We start from the raw sequence: 19,873 nt of genomic DNA on the forward strand, positions 1-19,873 counted from the left end.
ATAATAAGTGACACTGGTGTCCTAGGCAGTTCTGCAATGAAAGGCAGAGATACACTGAGATAGAGTGGTCCAGCAGCCATTGGGAAGACATCGAGTAAAGTAATCCAGCTTTGAGAGCTCTATGCCTAATGACGGTATAGATTCAGATCATAGATCTAGCCCATTTAATCCTCATAAGGATTATGGCTGAGATGTAAAATTATTTCCAGTGTATCTCTCAGTCTGTGTCTTTCAAGTTACAGTTCATTTTTGTTTTTTGCCTAATCACTTTAGGGTGCTTTTTGGTGAGTTCAACTTGTTTGCGTGTGTGTGTACTCACTCCAGTATTCTTGCCTGGAGAATTTCACAGGCAGAGGAGCCTGGTGGGCTACAGTCCATGGGGTTACAAAGAGACACAACTAAAGTGACTTAACACGCATGCACGCACCCATGCTAAGTCGTTTTAGCCGCGTGTGACTCTTTGAGATCCTATGGACTATAGCCCACCAGGCTTCTCTGTCCATGGGATTCTCCAGGCAAGAATACTGGAGTCAGTTGCCTTGCCCTCCTCTAGGGGATCTCCCTGACCCAGGGCTTGAACTTGCATCTCTTACGTCTCCTGCATTGGCAGGCGGGTTCTTTACCACTAGCACCACCTCAATTTATTTAAATACAAGTAATTCTTGGGTCTTGCCTCGCCCCTCTGGACAGAAAGCCAGTGGAGACATACTTATATGAAAGTGTCTGTTCAGTATTTATCCATCCTTTTCTTTTCCATGTTCGTGTTGACTGACCTTGACTGATGTGCTCTGGGAGGGTGTTGTTGAACCCTCTGTGTCCAGATCTCCTCACAGGTGCTTTTGGGTGATGCTAATGATGACAGTGTAACCCTACAGTAGTCCTTGATCTGCTATCAAAACTGGCCACAGTTTTCCTATCCAAACTTGTGGTTTTCTTCTCTGTTTTTTCTTTTTTGGGATTGGAACTGTATACAGTCAATTTTTATTCTGTGTGTTCTCTATGCCTCATTTCTTTGGAAAACCCCTTCGAGCTAATAGCTGGGATGATGAAAGCATTGGCAGCTCCCTTTGGCAGCCCCTCTCCCTTAGCTTTCGGCGCTTTTCTTTGGCAGAACTCACTTGACTTTATAGAGAGAGATTGGAACTTACCTGGAAGAGAACAAAGTCATTTCTTTGACGATTCAGAGGAGTAACCTGCCCCCAGGTGATTCTATTCTCCACTTTTAAATTTAGTCATTTGATATGAAGGATAAGGCAGCCCTGAGGGAAGGTAACTTTTATTTTGCCTTTGCCAACTCTGGAAAAATAAAAAAAAGTGTTTTGTTTACTTGTATTCTGCTTTTACTGGGAGCTGGTTCATGTTTTGGTTGAGATTAGTATGGATTGAACCACATGATACAGCTGTTTTTTGTAGTTAAAAAAGGTCAAATATTGGCAGAATCATCTAGTTCAACCTAATATATCTTATCTATAGCATCTGAACTAGCTCTTAGCTTGTTTCTGTTAGTGGTGAGCTGTGAAACAGTATGCCATGTGCTGTGCTGAGTGGTTTTAATGGAAAGCTAGTGCTAAGACTTCTCTTTCTGTTTCTTCCTAGGTCACTCTGCACCTGAATCCCATCTCCTCAGTCCACATTCACCACAAGCCTGTCGTGTTCCTGCTCAATTCCCCACAGCCCCTGGTTTGGCATCTGAAGACAGAGAGACTGGCAGCTGGGGTCTCCAGACTTTTCTTGGTAAGTGCTTAAAACCCTCCCAACGTGATCCTTGAGCATAAGGGTATAATGACCCTAAATTTTTCAAGGCTTTTAAAAAGGCTTATTTCATTGAAATGTTAATAATAGCAGAGTCCACAGTGTATTAAAGTTGGATTTTGCTCTTAGTGATATTTGGGTGGCATTGATAAGCATTCACAGAAAACACTCACATGTCCTCTTCTATGCATGAAGAGTCTGGTCATGCTTGCATGTTTGAGCAGGATCTGTAGTCATACTCTGTGTGGCCTGAGCTTTGGTCTCAGTCTTCCCCTCCTTCCTCCCCATAGTACCAGGAGATTGTAAATATTGTAAGTAGCCATTAGATGTGTGGTCTCTGACCACAAAATAAATACGTACAGACCCATTTTATTCATATATAACACGGGCCTAACTATAGGAGGCTGATAGTGCTTTTGAGTATGAAGGGAGCCAGTTTAGTGTAAGTGCTTGTAGGATCTGTTTGTTGAGAAAGTGACACAGTGAGCTCCAAAATGAAAACATTTGTATTTTATAAAAAAGCTGGAACCCAGCTCTTGTGGAAGGATCCAAATATTACCTACTATTTGTAAATCATGTCCTTTTGAGTTTGCCAGAAACATCCAAGCTCGCTAGTTGTGGAGAAATTGACGGGTTGTTTGGATAGAATTTTTGGGGTATGATATCATGTCTGATGATGAGCAACACTGCACAGTGATAACTCACATTGTCTATTGCTGGGGATACATGCTAATGTCCTCAACTGCAGAGCCTCAGACTCCCAAACCTCTCTTGCCTACAAGCAATCAAAACGAGAAGAGTCCACAGTTAATGGTGTTCATCTTGCACAATGAATACATTTTGCCTAATTAATGATTCTTAATTCAGATCTGTAGTTTCTTATCACTTGTATAGGAAGTGTACTTTTAAAAACTCAGAGGTACCCACTGAATAAAATAAGACTCCATAGACAATACAATTAAAAAGTAGATAATTAAATGAGTTAAAAAGGAGGAAGGGAAAGCTTTTTATAGAAGAATACCAATGAATAGCTATAGAAGAAATGATGGAATTAGAAAATCATCAATTTGTGACTGTCATAGTAAAAGCTGATTAGGCAGGAGTCATCAATAGATGCTGAATCTAGCGGTGGTGGAGGGTATTTGAGGAACAGTATATTTACATAGTCTTAAATTAGTTATTATTCTAGCCCCAAATCCATATAACCTGAGTCTAATCATGAGCAAATGCTGAAGACAACTAAATTGGGTCACGTTCTATAGAGTAACCGGCCTGTACTCTGCAAAAATGTTGGTCATCGAAGAAAGGTTTAAGAGCCATTCCAGATTGAAGGAGGCTAAAAAGACATCTGTGATCCCTGTGTAACGAGTGGCACCATCACTATGAGGAAGATTATGATGACAACGGGAGGAATGGAAATTGAGCCTATAGATTAAAGTATCAGTGTTACATTTCATGAATTTAATAATAGTACTTATTCAAGAGAATATCCTCTTAGTAAACATAATACACTTAAGCATTAAGGGTTAAAGGGGCAAATAGTTCAGAGAAAAATTCATATATAGATAGAATATAAAGCAAATATGGCAAGATATTGAAAACTGGCAAATCTAGTTAAAGATATACATGAGTTCTTTGTACTGTATTTGCAACTTTGTAAATGTGAACATTTTAAACCCCAAAGTACATTTACAAGATAGGAGTTATTAGTAAGTTAAATTATAGCCTTTTCTGAGAATTTAAACTCTCATTACTTCTAAATTTAAAAGGCCAAAAGTCAAAATTAGTCGTTACTGGGCTTCCCGGGTGGCTCAGCGGTAAAACGTCCACCTGCTAGTGCAAGAGACACAAGAGACGCAGGTTCAGGCCCTGGGTTGGAAAGATCCCCTGAAGCAGGAAATGGCAACCCACGCCAGTATTCTTGCCTGGAGAATTTCTTGGACAGAGAAGTCCATGGTGTCGCAAAGAATCAGACACAAATGAGCACACACACATGCATACACACCTTGTTGTTATCAGCACATTTATTTAGCACTTAGTATGTTCCAGATATTGCATAAGTGCTCTAATGTTTTCTCTTATTTAATTCTCACAATAACCCCATGATGATGGGGATATTTACAGATGCATTTCCAGATGAGGAATCAGATAAGATTTAGAGAGGTTAAGTAGTGACCCAAATCACTTGGCTAGTTACTGGCAGAGTTGAGATTCAAATCCAGAAAGGACTTAACTCTACAAGCACTTGTACTAAATTGGCTCCCTTCATACTCAAAAGCACTGTCAGTCTCCTATAGTTAAAGGCATTTGTGATAGTAAGATTAATAGTCATTATTATAAAATCTATACGCATTTTGCCCTTATTGTGCAGAGTTGTGCTGTCCAATTCTGTAGGTACTAGCTGTGTATGTCTATTTAAATGAAGTAAAGTCAGAAATACAATTCCTTAAGCACCCTAACCATTTCAGGAGCTCAATTTCAGGAGCTACTACATTGGGCAGGTTATGAGCAAGGACTTCTGCCTACACTGGTTTGAATCTAAGCAGTAACAAGGGAAAAGTATTTAATTTCTCTAAGCTTGACTTTCCTCAGTTGTAATATGGGAGTGATAATAGTCACTACATCATGAGGTTGTTCTCTTGATTAAATGCGACTACATGTAAAATGTTTAGTGTGGGACCTGGCATGGATAATTTCATAAACATTACTACCATTTTTGTTGCTATTTATTATTAGTCATTAGTAAAGACCACTTGGGAAGGATGTTGAATTTACATTTCTAATTATGAAATGTCTAGCTTGGCCAGGGATACCTGGCGTGCTGCAGTCCTTGGGGTCGCAAAGAGTCGAAACAACTGAGTGGCTGAATAGCAACAACAACTAGCTTGGCCCGCCCCAGACTGAAAGGAGTTCCCATTTCTTTGGGCTGTAGGGCCAGATGAAAAGTGGGGGTCACATATATTGTAGTTGCACCCATCGCTTTCTGGATTCTTTCTTCAAACTGCCTCTCTGTGACTTTTAAGGGAAAGTATCTTACTCCTAGTTATTATTTATTTGCTTTAATTCTGTTTAACATCAGTAAGAACTGCTTTTTGGCCATCAGCTTATGACACGCTAACAATAAACCGCAGGAGATGGTTTTAGTAAACAATTGAACATCAGCCCTATCTGGAGTTTATCCCATGTAAGGAGATTGTAGAAAAGTGATGAAACTCAAATTACCAACACATGGGAGGCAGCATTGGGAGAAGTCAAGGATTCAAATTCTGGGGCACTTTAACTCTGCCTTGCTATCCAACAGGCATATTCCCTTTCTTTAGGGAAAATGGTTTTCTCTATCTGTGCATTTCCTCGTGACCTGGAAGAGATGGTGGAGCATCTGTTGTTCATTCCTGTTCTTAGATCATTAGACAACGAAAGGGTACAAGTTCTCTCACAAGCTGGGCAACTCTCCCTAACAGAGATGGTGGGGAAGGGAAGGAGGCAAGGCGAGCTCTTCTCTTGTTCTCTGTAACTTGAAATGAATGACTTGACAGCTACTGGGGCAGAGGGATCTGGATAGATAATTGCAGGTGTGTTTCCTTTATTCATTCATTGTAGTTAGAAGTAAGGGATAAGATAACTAAATTATTTTAAATAAAGTGTTTCATCCAAACACTTCAGAAGGTCCCTGGAATCTTTGGAAACTGAGGCTTAGCCATCTCCTTCAGTCTCTTTTCCCAGGTTACCTGGAGAGCTCAAGGGAGCTGAGGAGAGAGGGTAGGTCCCATGATTCTCAGTCTAAGATGTGCATGTCCTTTGCTGATGGATTTGTATTACTGTCCTAAAGTTTTCTTTACTTTAGAGTTATAATACTTTAAAAGTTTTGTGTGTGTGTGTTTTGTCTGCATTGTGTGACTTGCAAGATCTTAGTTCCCTGATCAGGGATTGGGGCACCCTCAGCAGTGAAAGCACGGAGTCCTAACCACTGGACTGCTAGAGAATTCCCAACAGTTATTATTTTTAAGTAGGATTGTGCTGTGCTTAGCTGCTCAGTCGTGTCCGACTCTCTGTGACCCCATGGACTATAGCCTGCCAGGTAAGATTCTCCAAGCAAGAATACTGTAGTGGGTTGCCATGCCGTCCTCCAGGGGATCTTCCAACCCAGGGATCAAACCCCAGTCTCCCACATTGCAGGCAGTATCTTTACCATCTGAGCCACCAGGGAAGCCCAAGAATACTGGAGTGGGTAGCTTATCCCTTCTCCAAGGGATCTTCCTGACCCAGGAATTGAACTGGGGTTTCCTGCATTGCAGGCAGATTCTTTTCCAGTTGAGCTTCAGGGGAAGCCCAGGATTGTGAGATAAGTTCAAGTAATGATATTTACTCATCTACAACCATGGTGACCTTTTAAGTTGTCAAGTCTGCATTATTATAACTGCCCAATTTACAAAAGGAAACCTTTCATAATTAGTTAGCAGGATCTTGTGTTACACAGACTGTCTCAGACACCTACGAGGGTGACTGAAAACATTATATTTTAATGCCATCTTAAGAAGGTATCTGTTTATCTGTTTCCTACTGTCAAATCTTTTCAGTCCTCCTCTTGATTCCACTGTGCAGGCAAGAGGGAGTGTGTCAGGTAGGGAGAAAGTGGGATTGAGTTTCCTCTGCAACTGCAGTCCTTTTATCTGGTTGTTCTGGTTACCTCGGAAATGGGAGTGGATGAGAGTGATTATTTCAGGCTGAGTGTCAAGTAGTACATCTTTGAGTATGTCACTCTCTCTCTCTCTCTCTCTCTCTCACACACACACACACACACACACACACACACACAATCGAGTTGTCACAGCCTTATAGGTTTTCTTTTGCAAGGTGTAGGGATATCCCAGAGAAGATTGGGTCGGTTAGAGTTATCCTTAAGTGCAACCTGAAATAAAAATAATCCTACTTTCTCAACCTGTCACGTTGAAACTACAAGTACAAACTCTCTTAGAAGGATCATCTACACATTTTTATTTATGCAATTATTTCTGCATCAAAGACAAAATAGTGCAATAAATGTCTGAACTTTTAATCTAAGTTTGCTAAAAATGATTGAGCAGAGCCACAATACTGGATTATCTTTAAAAACATGCTATAATTTGAATAGGCATTTCTCCAAAGAAAAAACACAAATGGCCAATGAACATGTGAAAAGATGCTCAATATCATTAGTCATTAGGAAAATGCAAAGATGCATGATACAGGGTGCTCGGGGCTGGTGTGCTGGGGTGACCCAGAGGGATGGGATGGGGAGGGAGGTGGGAGGGGAGTTCAGGATGGGGAGCACATGTACACCCATGGTGGATTCAAGTCAATGTATGGCAAAACCAATACAATATTGTAAAGTAAAATAAATAAATAAACAGAAAAAAAAAGAAAACCAAGAAAAACAAAACCAAATAAATAAATAAAACCACAATAAGAATCAACCTCACATTCACTAGAATGGCTTTAATAAAAATGGCAGATAATAACAAGTGGTGCTGAAGATTTAGGGGAATTGGAATTCCCATACATTGTTGGTGGGAAGGTAAAATAGTGCTTTGGAAGACAATTGGGCAAAATATATGTGCATGGAAAAACTTGTCCACAATTGTTCATAACAGCATAATTCGTAGTAATAAAAAAGTGAAAACAACCCAAATGTCCATCAGCTGGTGAGGGGTTAAAAAGTGGTATATCTATACCCTGAGATATTATTTGACCAAAGGAATGAAGTACTGATACATACAACAATATGGATGAACCTTGAAAACATAAATAAAAGAAGAGAAAGTGAAGTCGTTTAGTTGTGTCCGACTCTGCGACCCCATGGACTGTAGCCTACCAGGCCTCTCTGTTCATGGGATTTTCCAGGCAAGAGTAGTGGAGTGGGGTGCCATTTACTTCTCCATAAAAGAAGTCAGACACAAAAATCTACAGTGCATGATTCCATTTATATGAAATGTCCAAAATGGGCAAATCCATAGAGATGGAAAGACAATCAGTAGTTGCCAGAGGCTAGTGGGAGAGGAGGATAGGAAATGGCTACTAACGGTATGAAGTTTCTTTGGGGTGAAAAATGTTCTGAAATTAGATAATGGTGATTATTACCACAGTTGTGAATATACTTAAAACACTGACTTATACAGTTTAAAAGGAGGAATATTATGATATCTCAATAAAATGAATTATAAGGGTAAATTGTATAATTTTATGTAATTTACATAATAGAATTACAATAAGGTTGAATTGCATCTTAATAAAGCTGTTAGAAAAAAAAATTGCTACAGAATTCTTTTCAAAATGATGCTGTAAAATCAGTGAACCCAACTTTGAAATCATTTTGCTTTATTCTGTGAGTTTTATTTAAAAAGAAAAATAAAAAACCTTGCTTTATTTGTATTACAAACCTGAGCATTCTCTCCTGCAAGGTCTGTAGACTTAGAACTCTAGAACAAGCAGACGTTCTCAAATGCCTGGTTTCTAGTAACATGAAATGTCTAATCCAGGGGTCTTTGCAGCCTTTGTTTTGTTTTGTTTTTTATTTATTTATTTTTGGCTGCACTGGGTCTTCATTGCTGCACAGGCTTTCTCTAGTTGTGGCGAGTGGGGGCTCCTCTTTGTTGGGGTACTTGAGAGAGATAAGCAGCAACTTCTTCCAACCTCATTCACTCTTGGGATAACAGTGCTGTGATTTGTTTTTTCCAGCCATTTATCAGTAAAATCAGGAAAGAAATGCCTGTAAATATGTGTGTTTGAACGAAGGTGGTGAGTCAAAGGGCCCCCTTAAAGGTAGAGTTTCCAGTACTTGGGGCATACTTAACACCAAAATATTATTCATTGTTTGTCTGAAATTCAGATTTAACTAAGTGTCCTGATTTTATCTGTCAGTTCTATCCAGAAGTAACTCAGATTTTTGTTTCTAGTTCACTCTCTGGCCTGGATGTCAGGAGGCCCAAGTACTAATCTTTGCTTCCATCACTAATTAATTATACATCAAGCACTACACAAAATCACTTCACTACCCAGGTCTCAGTTTCCTCACCTCTAAAGTTAGGAGGTGGTACTAGTCAATCTCTGAAGTTCCTCCCAGTTTTCAAACTCTCCAAGAATGATAGTACAACTGCTACATACTAATATTACATCCCAGTTTAACTGGAAACAGAAAATGGTAATCTGAACATTGCCCCTTCAGCAAATCCAAGTAAATATCAGGGCAGGGCAATTGAAATAAATGAGAGAAACCAAATTCTATGCTCTTTGGATTAAAAACAAATAAAAATTTAACCCTAATGAAAAATGTAAATTAATACCAGGACCATGCTTAATATTTAAAACCTAGTTTTGTGTTTCTGACAGGGGTCGGGGGTTGGGTAAAGAGGCTAAGGTTGCCAAAATTGGTTTATCCCTGTCACTTAAACTTGGTTGGGGGGGGGGCGTTGGGGAAGAGGTCCAAATATGTTGGGGCTCTGCCACCAAACCACAGGCAGTTCTCTGGTCTGCACGGCAGTTTGGATGACTGACAAGGCTCAGTGAAAAACAAGTGCTATTTGTTTTCCTGTGCCCAGTATTTAACTGGAAATCAGAAGGCGAAATTTCCAATCGGTTGTTAAATAGCCCCAGATGTGTGCTTAGCGTTGCTCTAGGAAGGGACACGCACAGCCTGTAGCACAGCGCATGTCCAGAAATTCCTCTTCTGAATCCAAGTGATGTGTAACTGAGTCCTGAGCATCCAAAAATACCCTCTGAGTAGCTCAGACATTCAAGTTTGCTTGTGGAGGAGGGAACTTTTAAAAAATTTCTATATTCTCTACTGTGTTGCAGTTAAAAAACCTGGACATGATTTCTTTTTTTCTTTTTGAATTTCCTCCTTTCTCTTGTTTGGCAGTTCTCCCCACCTTTAGAAAAACATGGTGTTAGCATACTTGGTGTGACGGTTTCTGTAGCTACTTGTTCATTCATCCAACACCCAGTTTTCAGTGCCTGCAGGACACTGGGAACTGTGCTAAGTGTGGAGGCTCCAGAGAGAAATGGGGTGGATTGCCTGCCCTCAAGTAAGATGGGAAAGATGGTTATGAGACTGGGAAGTACCACTGTCGGATCCTGAAAACTGGAGAATGTGCGAATCCTCTTGTTTCAAGTGCAATTAAGGCAGCCCCCTCTGTGAGGCTGACCCCGGAGTAGCGTGTGGTTGAGGGCTTAGGGGTGCCTACCTAACCACCAGAAGTGCTTAAGCCAGAAGTGTCACCCCTATATACTAGGGGTCCAGATATGCCATTTTGGATTTTCCAGTGAGGTCTTTCCCCAAATAAATTCTCTCTTAAAGGCAGATTAAATAGCTAAATGTTTCAAGATTGGTTCTTCCTTTTTCTTTTTTAAAAATATCTCTTGTGGAATGACTCACTGTGTCCTGTGGGATATTCCAAGTGGTTGTGTACCAGGCACTTTTGTTCCAGAGGCTGCTTATCTCCTGGTTTTGTGGCTTGTCCATAAGAGCCTTAATTATAAGGGGCTTGGTCCTTTCATGCACTGGAGTCGGTCAACTACCATATTTCCTAGGAGTGAGTTTCTCGCCCTTTTGCGGCGAGAGAGCTCTTCCTAAATGTCACGGAGGTAATTAAGAGCATTGGAAGGAGTCCAGTTTCAGCTAGTAATCTTGGTCCAGAAAGAGTTCTTGAAAGACTTCCTAGAATTTACCCTAACTCGTTGTATGAAAGCTGGTGAATGCTGCCAGTGAGTGGCCCCTTGGCCTTCTGAGGTTTGCCTGGGTGTACTCTTCCTGATCAAGACATCCTGTCCTGAAGCCTTCACGCAAACATAGACTTTTCCTGCCTCTGCTGGACTTGCTGTGCCATGTCTGCGTGGGAGAGGGCTGGTGTTTCTTTGTGTAAAATCCCATGGTGTCCTTTAAGGCTTTACTGTTTCAGGCTGATCTGGTAATGTGAGGAATCTGCCCTTCCTAAGCATTGGGCAATTGTATCAAATGTTACATCTCCAGTGCCCTTGGTGAATGCGGTAGGCAGCCTCCAGAGAGCTGTTTGGTAGAAAAAGCAAATATTTTGTTAAGGGAGATTGAAGAATATTTTTTCCATGTCATGAGTTGGGGGAACTCTGTCTCCTGGGAAGTACTCGTGAGGCTGACTTGAAAGCTCATTGGCGTGCATTGGTCCTCTCATGAACTGCAGACATTGAGGTCCTTGGTAAGCGTTCCCCACAGGGAGCTGATATTCACTGTTTCTCAAAAGGACCACAGGACACTCTGACTCCTTCTTAGGCAGAGTGGTTGGAGTTATTTGAGGCAGCCAAACGTAGGATAAATAGTTTTCCCCAAGACGTAGTTGCAAGAGGTTGTCCTGACTGTGTCTGACTGTACATAACAACAGTATTCTCAGATGCTGTGTGAAGCTTCTGAAATAGTGTTACCGGTGCTCTACCCATGGCTGGAAGTGAGCTATAGTGGCTGATACCTTAAAAGTAGCAAAGCCTTCTAAAAGGGATTGAAACACCCCCATTTTTTTTAAGTCTTTATTGAATTTGTTACAATATTGTTTGGTGTTTTGGCCCAGAAGCATGTGAGATCTTAGCTCCTCAACCAGGGACAGAACCCACACAACCTACATTGGAAGGGGAAGTCTTAACTGCTAGACCACCAGGGAAGCCCCCGCTACTGGTGTTTTGAGCCCTTCTTTCTGTGATCTTTTCCCCTTTAGTTTGGCACCTTTGCCATTGTCCCTCAGTCATAGACAGTACAAGGAAGGTGACTCTCCTAAGGGGCATCATTCAGGTAACGACTTAAAAACTGCTTCTTGACTGCTTTTCCAGCAACATTAAGTCCATGGGTTCCTACGCTTGTTCTCTCTCGATCAACCCCACCAGGATGCCCGGCTCTAATATCTGCATCTGTCCTTAGCCCTCTGGGGATCATTTCTTCACTGATGTTAAATGTGTTCAGTTCAGCCTTCCCAGCTTTGGCATAGGAGATCACCTTAGTCTTCTCCAGAGACTGTGAACTGTACACTGGAAAACTATGCAGCCTGCCTTTGGTGAGAAGCTAAGCTGAAGGAAGTTCAAGAGGGCTCCAGCCAGTGGTTTGGATTGAAGGCCCCACTCCATCCTGGCACCCAAGGACATGTCCCTTTAGAACCCCTTTCCCCAAAGTGTTCTGAGGTCTGTGGTTTCTGGGTCAGAATATGCAGCTCCATTCTCTTGGAGCTTGCATCAGCCCTTAACAGAAGCTGTATCAGTCAGGGGTTATCCAGAAAGGAAACCAGTAGGAGGTATATACGGGGAGAGATTTATTGTAAGAAACTGGCTTGCACCACTGTGGGCACAGGCAAAGCAAGGCAGACATCCACAGGGCCGGCAGTCAGGTAGGGTGGCTGGAACTCTCCAGCAGAAGTGGAGCTGCTGTCCACAGATGGAATTCCTTCTTCCTTAGGGAAGCCTCAGCTCTGCTGTTAAGGCCTTTCAACTGATTGAATCAGACCCACACAGATTAGCTAAAATAGTCCCTTACTTAGAGTCACCTGGTTATGGACTTTAATTACATCTACAGAATACCTTCACAGCACATCTAGATTATTGTTTGATTGAATAATTGGAGACTATAGCCAAGCCAAACTGACATATAAAAGTGAATGTCACAGAGGCTTTTGTATTTAACATTTTTACAGCCTGATGTTCTTGTCATCCTAGATCCACTAGAGTCTCTATTCAGTCATTTTCAGATCCTGTGGCACTTTTTATCACTGTCTTTTACCATAACAGATCTCTCTTCTTTCAGCCAAGCTGTTTTTTGCTTCCATATCAGTCATTATTATTTTCTATCTGCCCCTTCCATTCTGTTTCTCCTCCACTGCTGCCAGTACGACTCCTCCAGCTTCTGGGAAATGGGAGAGAGAGACAGAGAGATGGACAGAGAGAGAAGGAAATAACCAGACAGGGAGACTGTGGAAGAGGCAGAGAAGGCGTGATCCCCAGCTCTGCCCCACTGCTTTCCTTTGTCACTCTTTTACAAACCTGGGTTTGTGCTGAGTAGCTTTTGGAGTTCTGCAGGTGCAGTTTGAGCATGCACTTGTCCCTTGCTAAATTTCTGTAAGCTGGGGCTTTACCTAACCTCTCAGTAGGAACTCTGACAACAGAGTTGTCAGATGTGAGGATTCAGAATCTATGAAATGTGCACTGAGTGACCTGTAATTGCTTTTATGATTTTCTCTCCCAGTGTTCTATTGATGCGAGCCCAGGGGGCTCCTATCTACCTTACTTTACTGATTTCTTGAGCTTAGTAGCTACTACTCCAGGGAGGTGGAGTAGAAAGAGCTCTAGAGTGAGAAGAGAGGTGTTTGGTTTTTTGTCAACCCTGCTTTCTACCAACTTTGTGCCCCAGGCGTACTCTTTAACTTCTTTGAACCCTAGTTTCCTTGTTTCGAACTTAGATTGTCCAGTCTTGATAAAGAAAAACTCTGTAGAGGGAATTACAGGTGCCTGTTTGGAGTCAAGTGTTTGAAAAGTTCAGTTTGTTCCCTTGAACCTGCATTGGCAGATTGGATATACCTTAAAAGAAAAATAGAAGAAAGAATCCTTCTTAGTGAGGAATTTCCCAGAAGCACGTTTGGTGGGCCACAGAATATTATGGATCACGGCAAGGACTGGTAATGATGCCAGCATTTTGTTTACTTCCTGGAAAACACTCTAGATGATAAATACACTTTAAATTTTGGGTCACATTCCTTCTAACATCATGCTATATTGGAAGATGGGAAAGGGTAAATATAAGAGTCTTGAGAGATGATTTCATAAGGTCATCGAGGATCCCTGTGTGGCCTGGGGCTTTACTTTGGAAAACTCTATATTATAAAGCAGCTTGCACTTCATTAATTTGGTAACCTGTGGGGACTGAGTTCGTCTTTCAGAATCAGTGAGTTATTTTGCTTGTCTTTGTATATGTGCGTATTCATATATACTCTCATTTTTGTAACATTTCCATGGGAGATTAGAGTATTGCTTTTGTACTGGCTCATGTTCAAGTTTGCGCATGTTTCTATTCTGTGGGTAGCATCTCAGAGCTCTCCTCTTGGACATGTGTAAATATGTAGGGCATTAAGAACAGAGGGCACTTTCAATCCTTTAGTTCTTTATATTTCAACAGAAATAAAAATTAAAAGCAGAGGATGATCACCATGAATGTTTTGAGAAAAATTGTTGAATATGTTTTAAGTCATTTTGTTGGACAGAGTAATCTGGTTGTGGATACAAAATTAAAGCATCCAAAAATTTTTAAGTGGTCACATGGATTCATGTTTCTTGAGTGCACTGTTGGCAGAGATCACAATCACATGGCTCATGAATATTTAGCTTTGCAAATTATGCCTGTAGGTTCAGTGGACATGGAAGTTATTATTTCTTTTAAAAAAACTTTGAAAAAAACACAAAGTTATGATATATGGTTAATAGAAAACAGGTTTCAAATCACATGACAGGAGGAAATAGGCAAACACAGTCCTACCAGGAATTGGAGTAGGGAGAATGTGTGATTTTCCTCTTTCAGAATGTAGGGTTCTGTCCTCATTTGGGAGGTAAATGTTTCAATACTGTTCCAGCACTTTATGTAAGTTTGTTTTTGCTGGACTCGGTGCATGAAATACATCAAAGCATCATCTCCTCAGTGCCTTTCTGTGTGGGCACTCTTATGAGTTCTAGGGCAGATCAGATCTGCATAGATCTTATGCAAAAACCTAAATTCTAGAGAAATGCCTCTCCTACTTTATCATAAGTCTTTTTCTCCCCCCTAGAATTGAACTAACAAATTCTTGACATGGTAGGTGTTTCTGAAATGACCGTGTATTTTTCTTTGCTTTATTTGTTTTCCTTATTTTACTTCTTCTGTTCTCTTAAGCAGGCATCTCCAAAAAGAGATGTGCTGGTGCAAGTGTCTGGCAAAAGGAATAGGAGTAGTAAAGGTTGCATGTAAGGCAGGTCAGAAGAGGGAGGGGAGCTGACCCTGATTGTGCAAGTGCTGAACTTTCAGCAATGCCAAAGTCATATAAATGTATGAAGTTGGGTATGTGCGTTAGAGCAGCCTCATGGAGCTGTAACCTGAATAGCATAGCAGGCACTCACCCAAGTGATAACTCAAGCTCCAAATGGACCACAGCCCAGCTATTGGGTGTGTGTGTGTGTGTGTGTGTGTGTGTGTGTGTGACACACAGAGAAAGATTGATTGATTGATTCTTGAAACAGATTTTCCTCTGACATTTCAGCAGGCATTTCTTTATCATTGGGGAGCTATGGTTCCTCATTTCACAGGGCACATTTCTATCTTTTTTGACATATAAGAAGATGACTCCCAAAACGACTTGCTTTACTGTATCTCTCTTGGCTTTTTTAAAACTAGTTTGCAGGAGAAAATTCTTGCTTGTTCTCCAAGCAATCCTATTCATGTTTTACAAAGATTACATAATGTTTTTGTCTATGGCCCAAAGCAGTGATCCTCAAGTATGCCTGGCCACCATGGGGTGGCAGGCAGATGATTATAAAGCAGTCTCCTGGACCGTACATTCCCACCCCACCCCAGAATCTGCATGTTAACATACTTCTGTGGTGATACATTGGTCTGAGGATCACACTTCTGAAAGAGGTGGATGTCTTCCTTTTTTAAAAAATTAATTAATTAGACTGTGTTGCATTGGGTCTTCATTGCTACAGTTTTCTCTAGTTGTGGCGAGCCAGGGCACCTCTTCATTATGGTGCGTGGGCTTCTCACTGTGGTGACCTCTCTAGTTGCAGAACAGAGGCTCTAGGGCACGCAGGCTTCAGTAGTTGGTGACAGTCGGGGTCAGTAGTAGTGGCTTACAGGCTTAGCTGCTCCTCGGCATGTGTAATCTTCCCTGACCAGGAAAGGAACCTGTGGCAGGCAGATTCTTATCCACTGTACCACTAGGGAATTCTGAGACATCTTCTTATCACTGGTTTTACTATATCTTCAAAATCTGGTGTGTATTTTACATTTACGACAGTGATCAATTAATTACGTACATTTCAGGCTCTCAATGGCTAGTGGCTACTGTACTGAACAGCCGTAGAGCAAGGAGGGCTTGACCCTCTGGCAGACACAAAATTGACCATGGCACTCTTTCCCCTCTCTCCCTTGCTCCTAAATATGACCTCAGAATACTTACCAGCACAGAGCTTTAGGCAGCCGCTGCCAGTTAATGGGACCTCAGGATTCATGCATTCATCAAATAGTTATTGAGTGTCTTTTTTATATCCAACACTGTGCTTTTGATATTCCTATAAGCAAAGCAGTCTAAAATCTCAGCCTCTGAAGGAGCTTACATACTAATGGGAGGAGATGGGCTATAGGCATAATATATAAGTAATTTACATGGTAGTTTAGAAGCTTACTGTATTATACTCTAGAAATAAGAATATGTAACTCAGGTTTGGGTGCTAGAGTTGGGGCTGCGGGGTGGTTGGATTGTAATTTTATATAAGCCGCATTGAGATGGTAACGTGAGTAGACATGAAGGTGGAAACTTCAGAGAAAACTTAACTGCCACCCAGGCAGTTAAGCGCAGACTGCGTTTTCATCTGGGAGCATGGATGAGGTGGGAGAAGGCAGGTAGGACTAAGTGGGGACTTAAAATATGGCGTTATCTTCAGCAACGATTCTGTCTCCCTCCACACTGAAGAGATCACACCAGCTTGGGGGAGGCCAGAGAGAGACTGTGAGGCAACCGCCAGGCCTCTGAGTCAGCTGATGTGCTGAGATAAGTGCTAAGATGAGGAGCCCCAGTTCCAGGAAAATAACGTCTACACACCCATTAACCAGCATTGCTTCCCTTCACTGGGCCTGGAGAGATCCATCTTGAGGCTTCAGTGGGTCTGCTTAGGACTTTAAGAGTTAAAGCTTAAACACAGGTGTGGAAACAAAAGGGCTGGTTGCCTCTTTTGCTTTTTTTCTTGCTCTTTGGACAAGGTTGTTGAATCTGATCCAGAAAAAATAACAAACTTGGCTCTTGTTGCCTAGCCGTAAGTTCTTGTAATAAAACTCCCAGCACTGGCAGAGAGAGTAATGTTCTTTAAAAAAAAAAGTCTGGTAGCATAATCAGAATTTAAGATACAAATGGTGCGCATGGTTTCAGTAGGGAAGAGCAGTCAGGAGAGGGGGTGGTTCAGTGCCATTTCAAAGCCTGGGGCCTGCTGGACAGTCCGGTGCTTCATGTTTGTCCCTTCAGTGGACACTTGCTAAGGTTCAGGATTCTCAGAGCTTGGGGCTCTGTTCGTTCCCACAGGAAAACGTTTGTCATGTTGGAATGTCAGAGGACTGGGTTTTAATTAGTAAGCAGGAGAAAAGTTCAGTGGTTTCTGCAGGAAGGCACGGAACTACTAAATGACTTAATAATTGGTTTTTAGGGGAGGTAGTAGGTGAAAAATCAAATACTAGTTTTAAAGCCTGGCAAAAGATCATTTCCTGGGCAGTGAGGGAAGCAAGGTTTATAAGAATAAAGATATTATGGCTTAGCCTTTCCTGTAAGTAACACCATTGAGCTTTCATTCAGCAAGTGGTTACTGAGTCTCTACTTTGTGCCAAGCACCTTGCCAGGCCCAGGAGATGATTCGGAACGAGCTAGGTGCTTTCTTGGCCCTTGTGGTGCTTGTCAGGTAGGATGGCAGCAGGTTTGCTGGTCAGTGGTAGCAGTTCATGTGAGAGAGGGACTGGGCTCGTGGTGTGCCAACGGCAGCTCCATCTGCCGTGGGCAGCTCCATCTCCAGGAGAGAAAGGGAGTCTGAGAGGTTTTACAGAGAAGGTGATACCTGTGGAGGACAAGGAGCAGTTACAAGGTGAGCACGGGGTAGGGGATGAGCAAGCCAGGTAGGGAGCAGAATGTAAAAAGACCCAGGAGATCTTAAGCAGCATGATGTGTTGTGCCACTGTGAGTGATTTCACAGGGCAGGTGCTTGGGGGAGTTCCGGGAAGTGGGGCGAGCAGAAGCCCTCTCTGATCGTGTGCCAGTTAAGATGCTTAGGTGCTATCCTCCATCATCATGTGTTTTACTTTTTAGAAAGATCTCCTTGGTGATGGTGTGGATGAGGAGTGGAGCGAGATAGGATTGGCAGCTTACACAGCAGGAGGTTACTGTAATGGTTGAGATGTGAGGTTGGTTGAGATGTAAGAGCCAGCAGTGGGGTGGGTAGCAGGGCAAGGACCCGCAAATAAGGTGGAGGATGGAATGAATTGCCTTGAAAAGTTTCTGCCGTTTTATCCAAATGTAAAACGCTTGCTCTTAACATTTTTAAAAACAATTCCATATTCAGTCATGTAATAATTATCCTTGTAATAGTGATTGTAACCCCTCGTCATGGTAGAAACATACTATTTTCCCCTCTATCTTTTTTTTTTTTTTTTTGCTATTCTCTGTACATCTCTTTTATTCCACAAACTTTAGTCCAAACCAGACTCTAGCAAGGACTGCACTCTAGGGAGATCAGGCAGGGACTGGAGTGCTGACTGGCAGAGGAGTGGCACTGGCCGGTCATGTCTTTATTTCAGGAGAGCTGTTAAGGGGTCCTAGGATGACGCCCTTGCAAACGAGATGTGGACTATTCCATGAGATCACTTTGTAGTTGGTGAACAGCCTGCAGGCACGCTATGTCACTTCAGTGGTGTCTTGACTCTTTGCGACCCTATGGACTGTAGCCTACCAGGCTCTTCTGTCCATGGGATTCTCCAGGCAAGAACACTGGAGTGGGTTGCCATGCCATCCTCCAGGAGATGTTCCCAACGCAGGGATCAAACCCACATCTCCTTCAGCTTCTGCATTGCAGGTGGATTCTTTACCACTGCACCACTGGGGAAGCCCTGGAAAATAGCGTGGGCTCCTGCAAGTTCTGTTCCATGTGCTCAGGTCAGTGTGGGAATGTGCCTGCAAGTCAACAGACCTCAGCCTTGTCTGGGTCAGCATCTCAGGGATTTAGACGAGTGTGGAGATGGCACACACATGAAGTTTAGAGATTTTTGACAATCAACAGAATAGATTTTTATATGGTCTCTACAGAATTGAAATGAGTCTAAAGACCTTGATTTATATTAAAGATACACGGGTGTAGGGGAAGGAGGAGAAGAGCCTTGAGCTGATAAAATCAAGACCTGAGACTTGAGGTACTATTATCCCTATCTCCACCTCCCTGGTGTGAACTGCAGTACTTTCTCCTCTGGGTTATTCCAGAAGTCTACTACTAGTCTCCTGCTCCTTGTCTGTCTTTAGTCTAGACTGGCCACAGCAGCCAGAGTGATTTGTTAGATGTTTTCATGAATCCTCAGTGGCGGCCCATCTCACCCAGACTAAACACCACAGTCCTTTGCAATGGTCTGTAAGGTCCTGTTGGACCTACTGGTCTCCTCTGTGGCCTCTCTGACTTTACTCCTGCTCATCTCCATCTCAGCCCTGTGCTCCAGCCACGCCAGCCTCCTTGCTGTCTCTTTTCTATGCCAGACGTACGCACTTGCTGCTGTCTCCTCCCCAGCACCCTTCCCCTGATGTCCATGGCTGCCTGTCATCTCCTTCAGTTCTTGACCTGCCCAGTGACTTTCTCAGTCAGATTTTACACTTAAAAGTAGAGTGCCCCTCTTCTCTTCTCTTAATTTATATCATTCCTTCACACTTGTTAACATGTATTTTAATTGTTTATTTTGTTCCTCTGACTTCCTTGCTAGACTGTAAGCTTCACAAAGCAGGGAATTTTGTCTGTTGCCTTCTCCACTATATTCCCAGCTCTTCGAACAATGCTTGGCTTTCAATAAATATTTGTTGGATGTTTGTTTAAAGCATAAATGAATGGATATGAGATTATAGTAGGGTTCAGCTGATATAAAAGCTGATGTGATCTTGGGCCTCATGCAGTGTCCATAGAAAGATATTTCGTAAAGAATTGGCTCACGTGATTATGGAGGCTACAAATTCTGCAGACTCAGCATCTCAGTTTGATACTGAAGGACAGCAGACTGCTGTAGGCCCAGGAAGAGCTGATGTCCCAATTCCAAGGCTGTCAGCTGGAGAATTCTCTGTTACTCAGGGGAAGGGTCAGCCTTTTGCTCCATTTAGGCCTTCAACTG

General features: G+C 42.2%; 1 protein-coding gene across 4 annotated transcripts in view; it reads left to right on the forward strand.

The window, feature by feature from the left end:
• TGFBR3 (transforming growth factor beta receptor 3) overlaps positions 1–19,873 on the forward strand; it is a 209,506-nt gene that overhangs the window by 129,864 nt on the left and 59,769 nt on the right. For all 4 annotated transcript variants that reach the window (XM_061411243.1, XM_061411242.1, XM_061411241.1 and 1 more), the window contains one exon: positions 1,597–1,734. In XM_061411243.1, the coding sequence (XP_061267227.1) occupies positions 1,597–1,734 (138 nt within the window). The remainder of the gene's footprint in view (positions 1–1,596; positions 1,735–19,873) is intronic.

Source organism: Bos javanicus, chromosome 3 (genome assembly GCF_032452875.1).
Source record: "Bos javanicus breed banteng chromosome 3, ARS-OSU_banteng_1.0, whole genome shotgun sequence".
Lineage (NCBI taxonomy): Eukaryota > Metazoa > Chordata > Mammalia > Artiodactyla > Bovidae > Bos > Bos javanicus.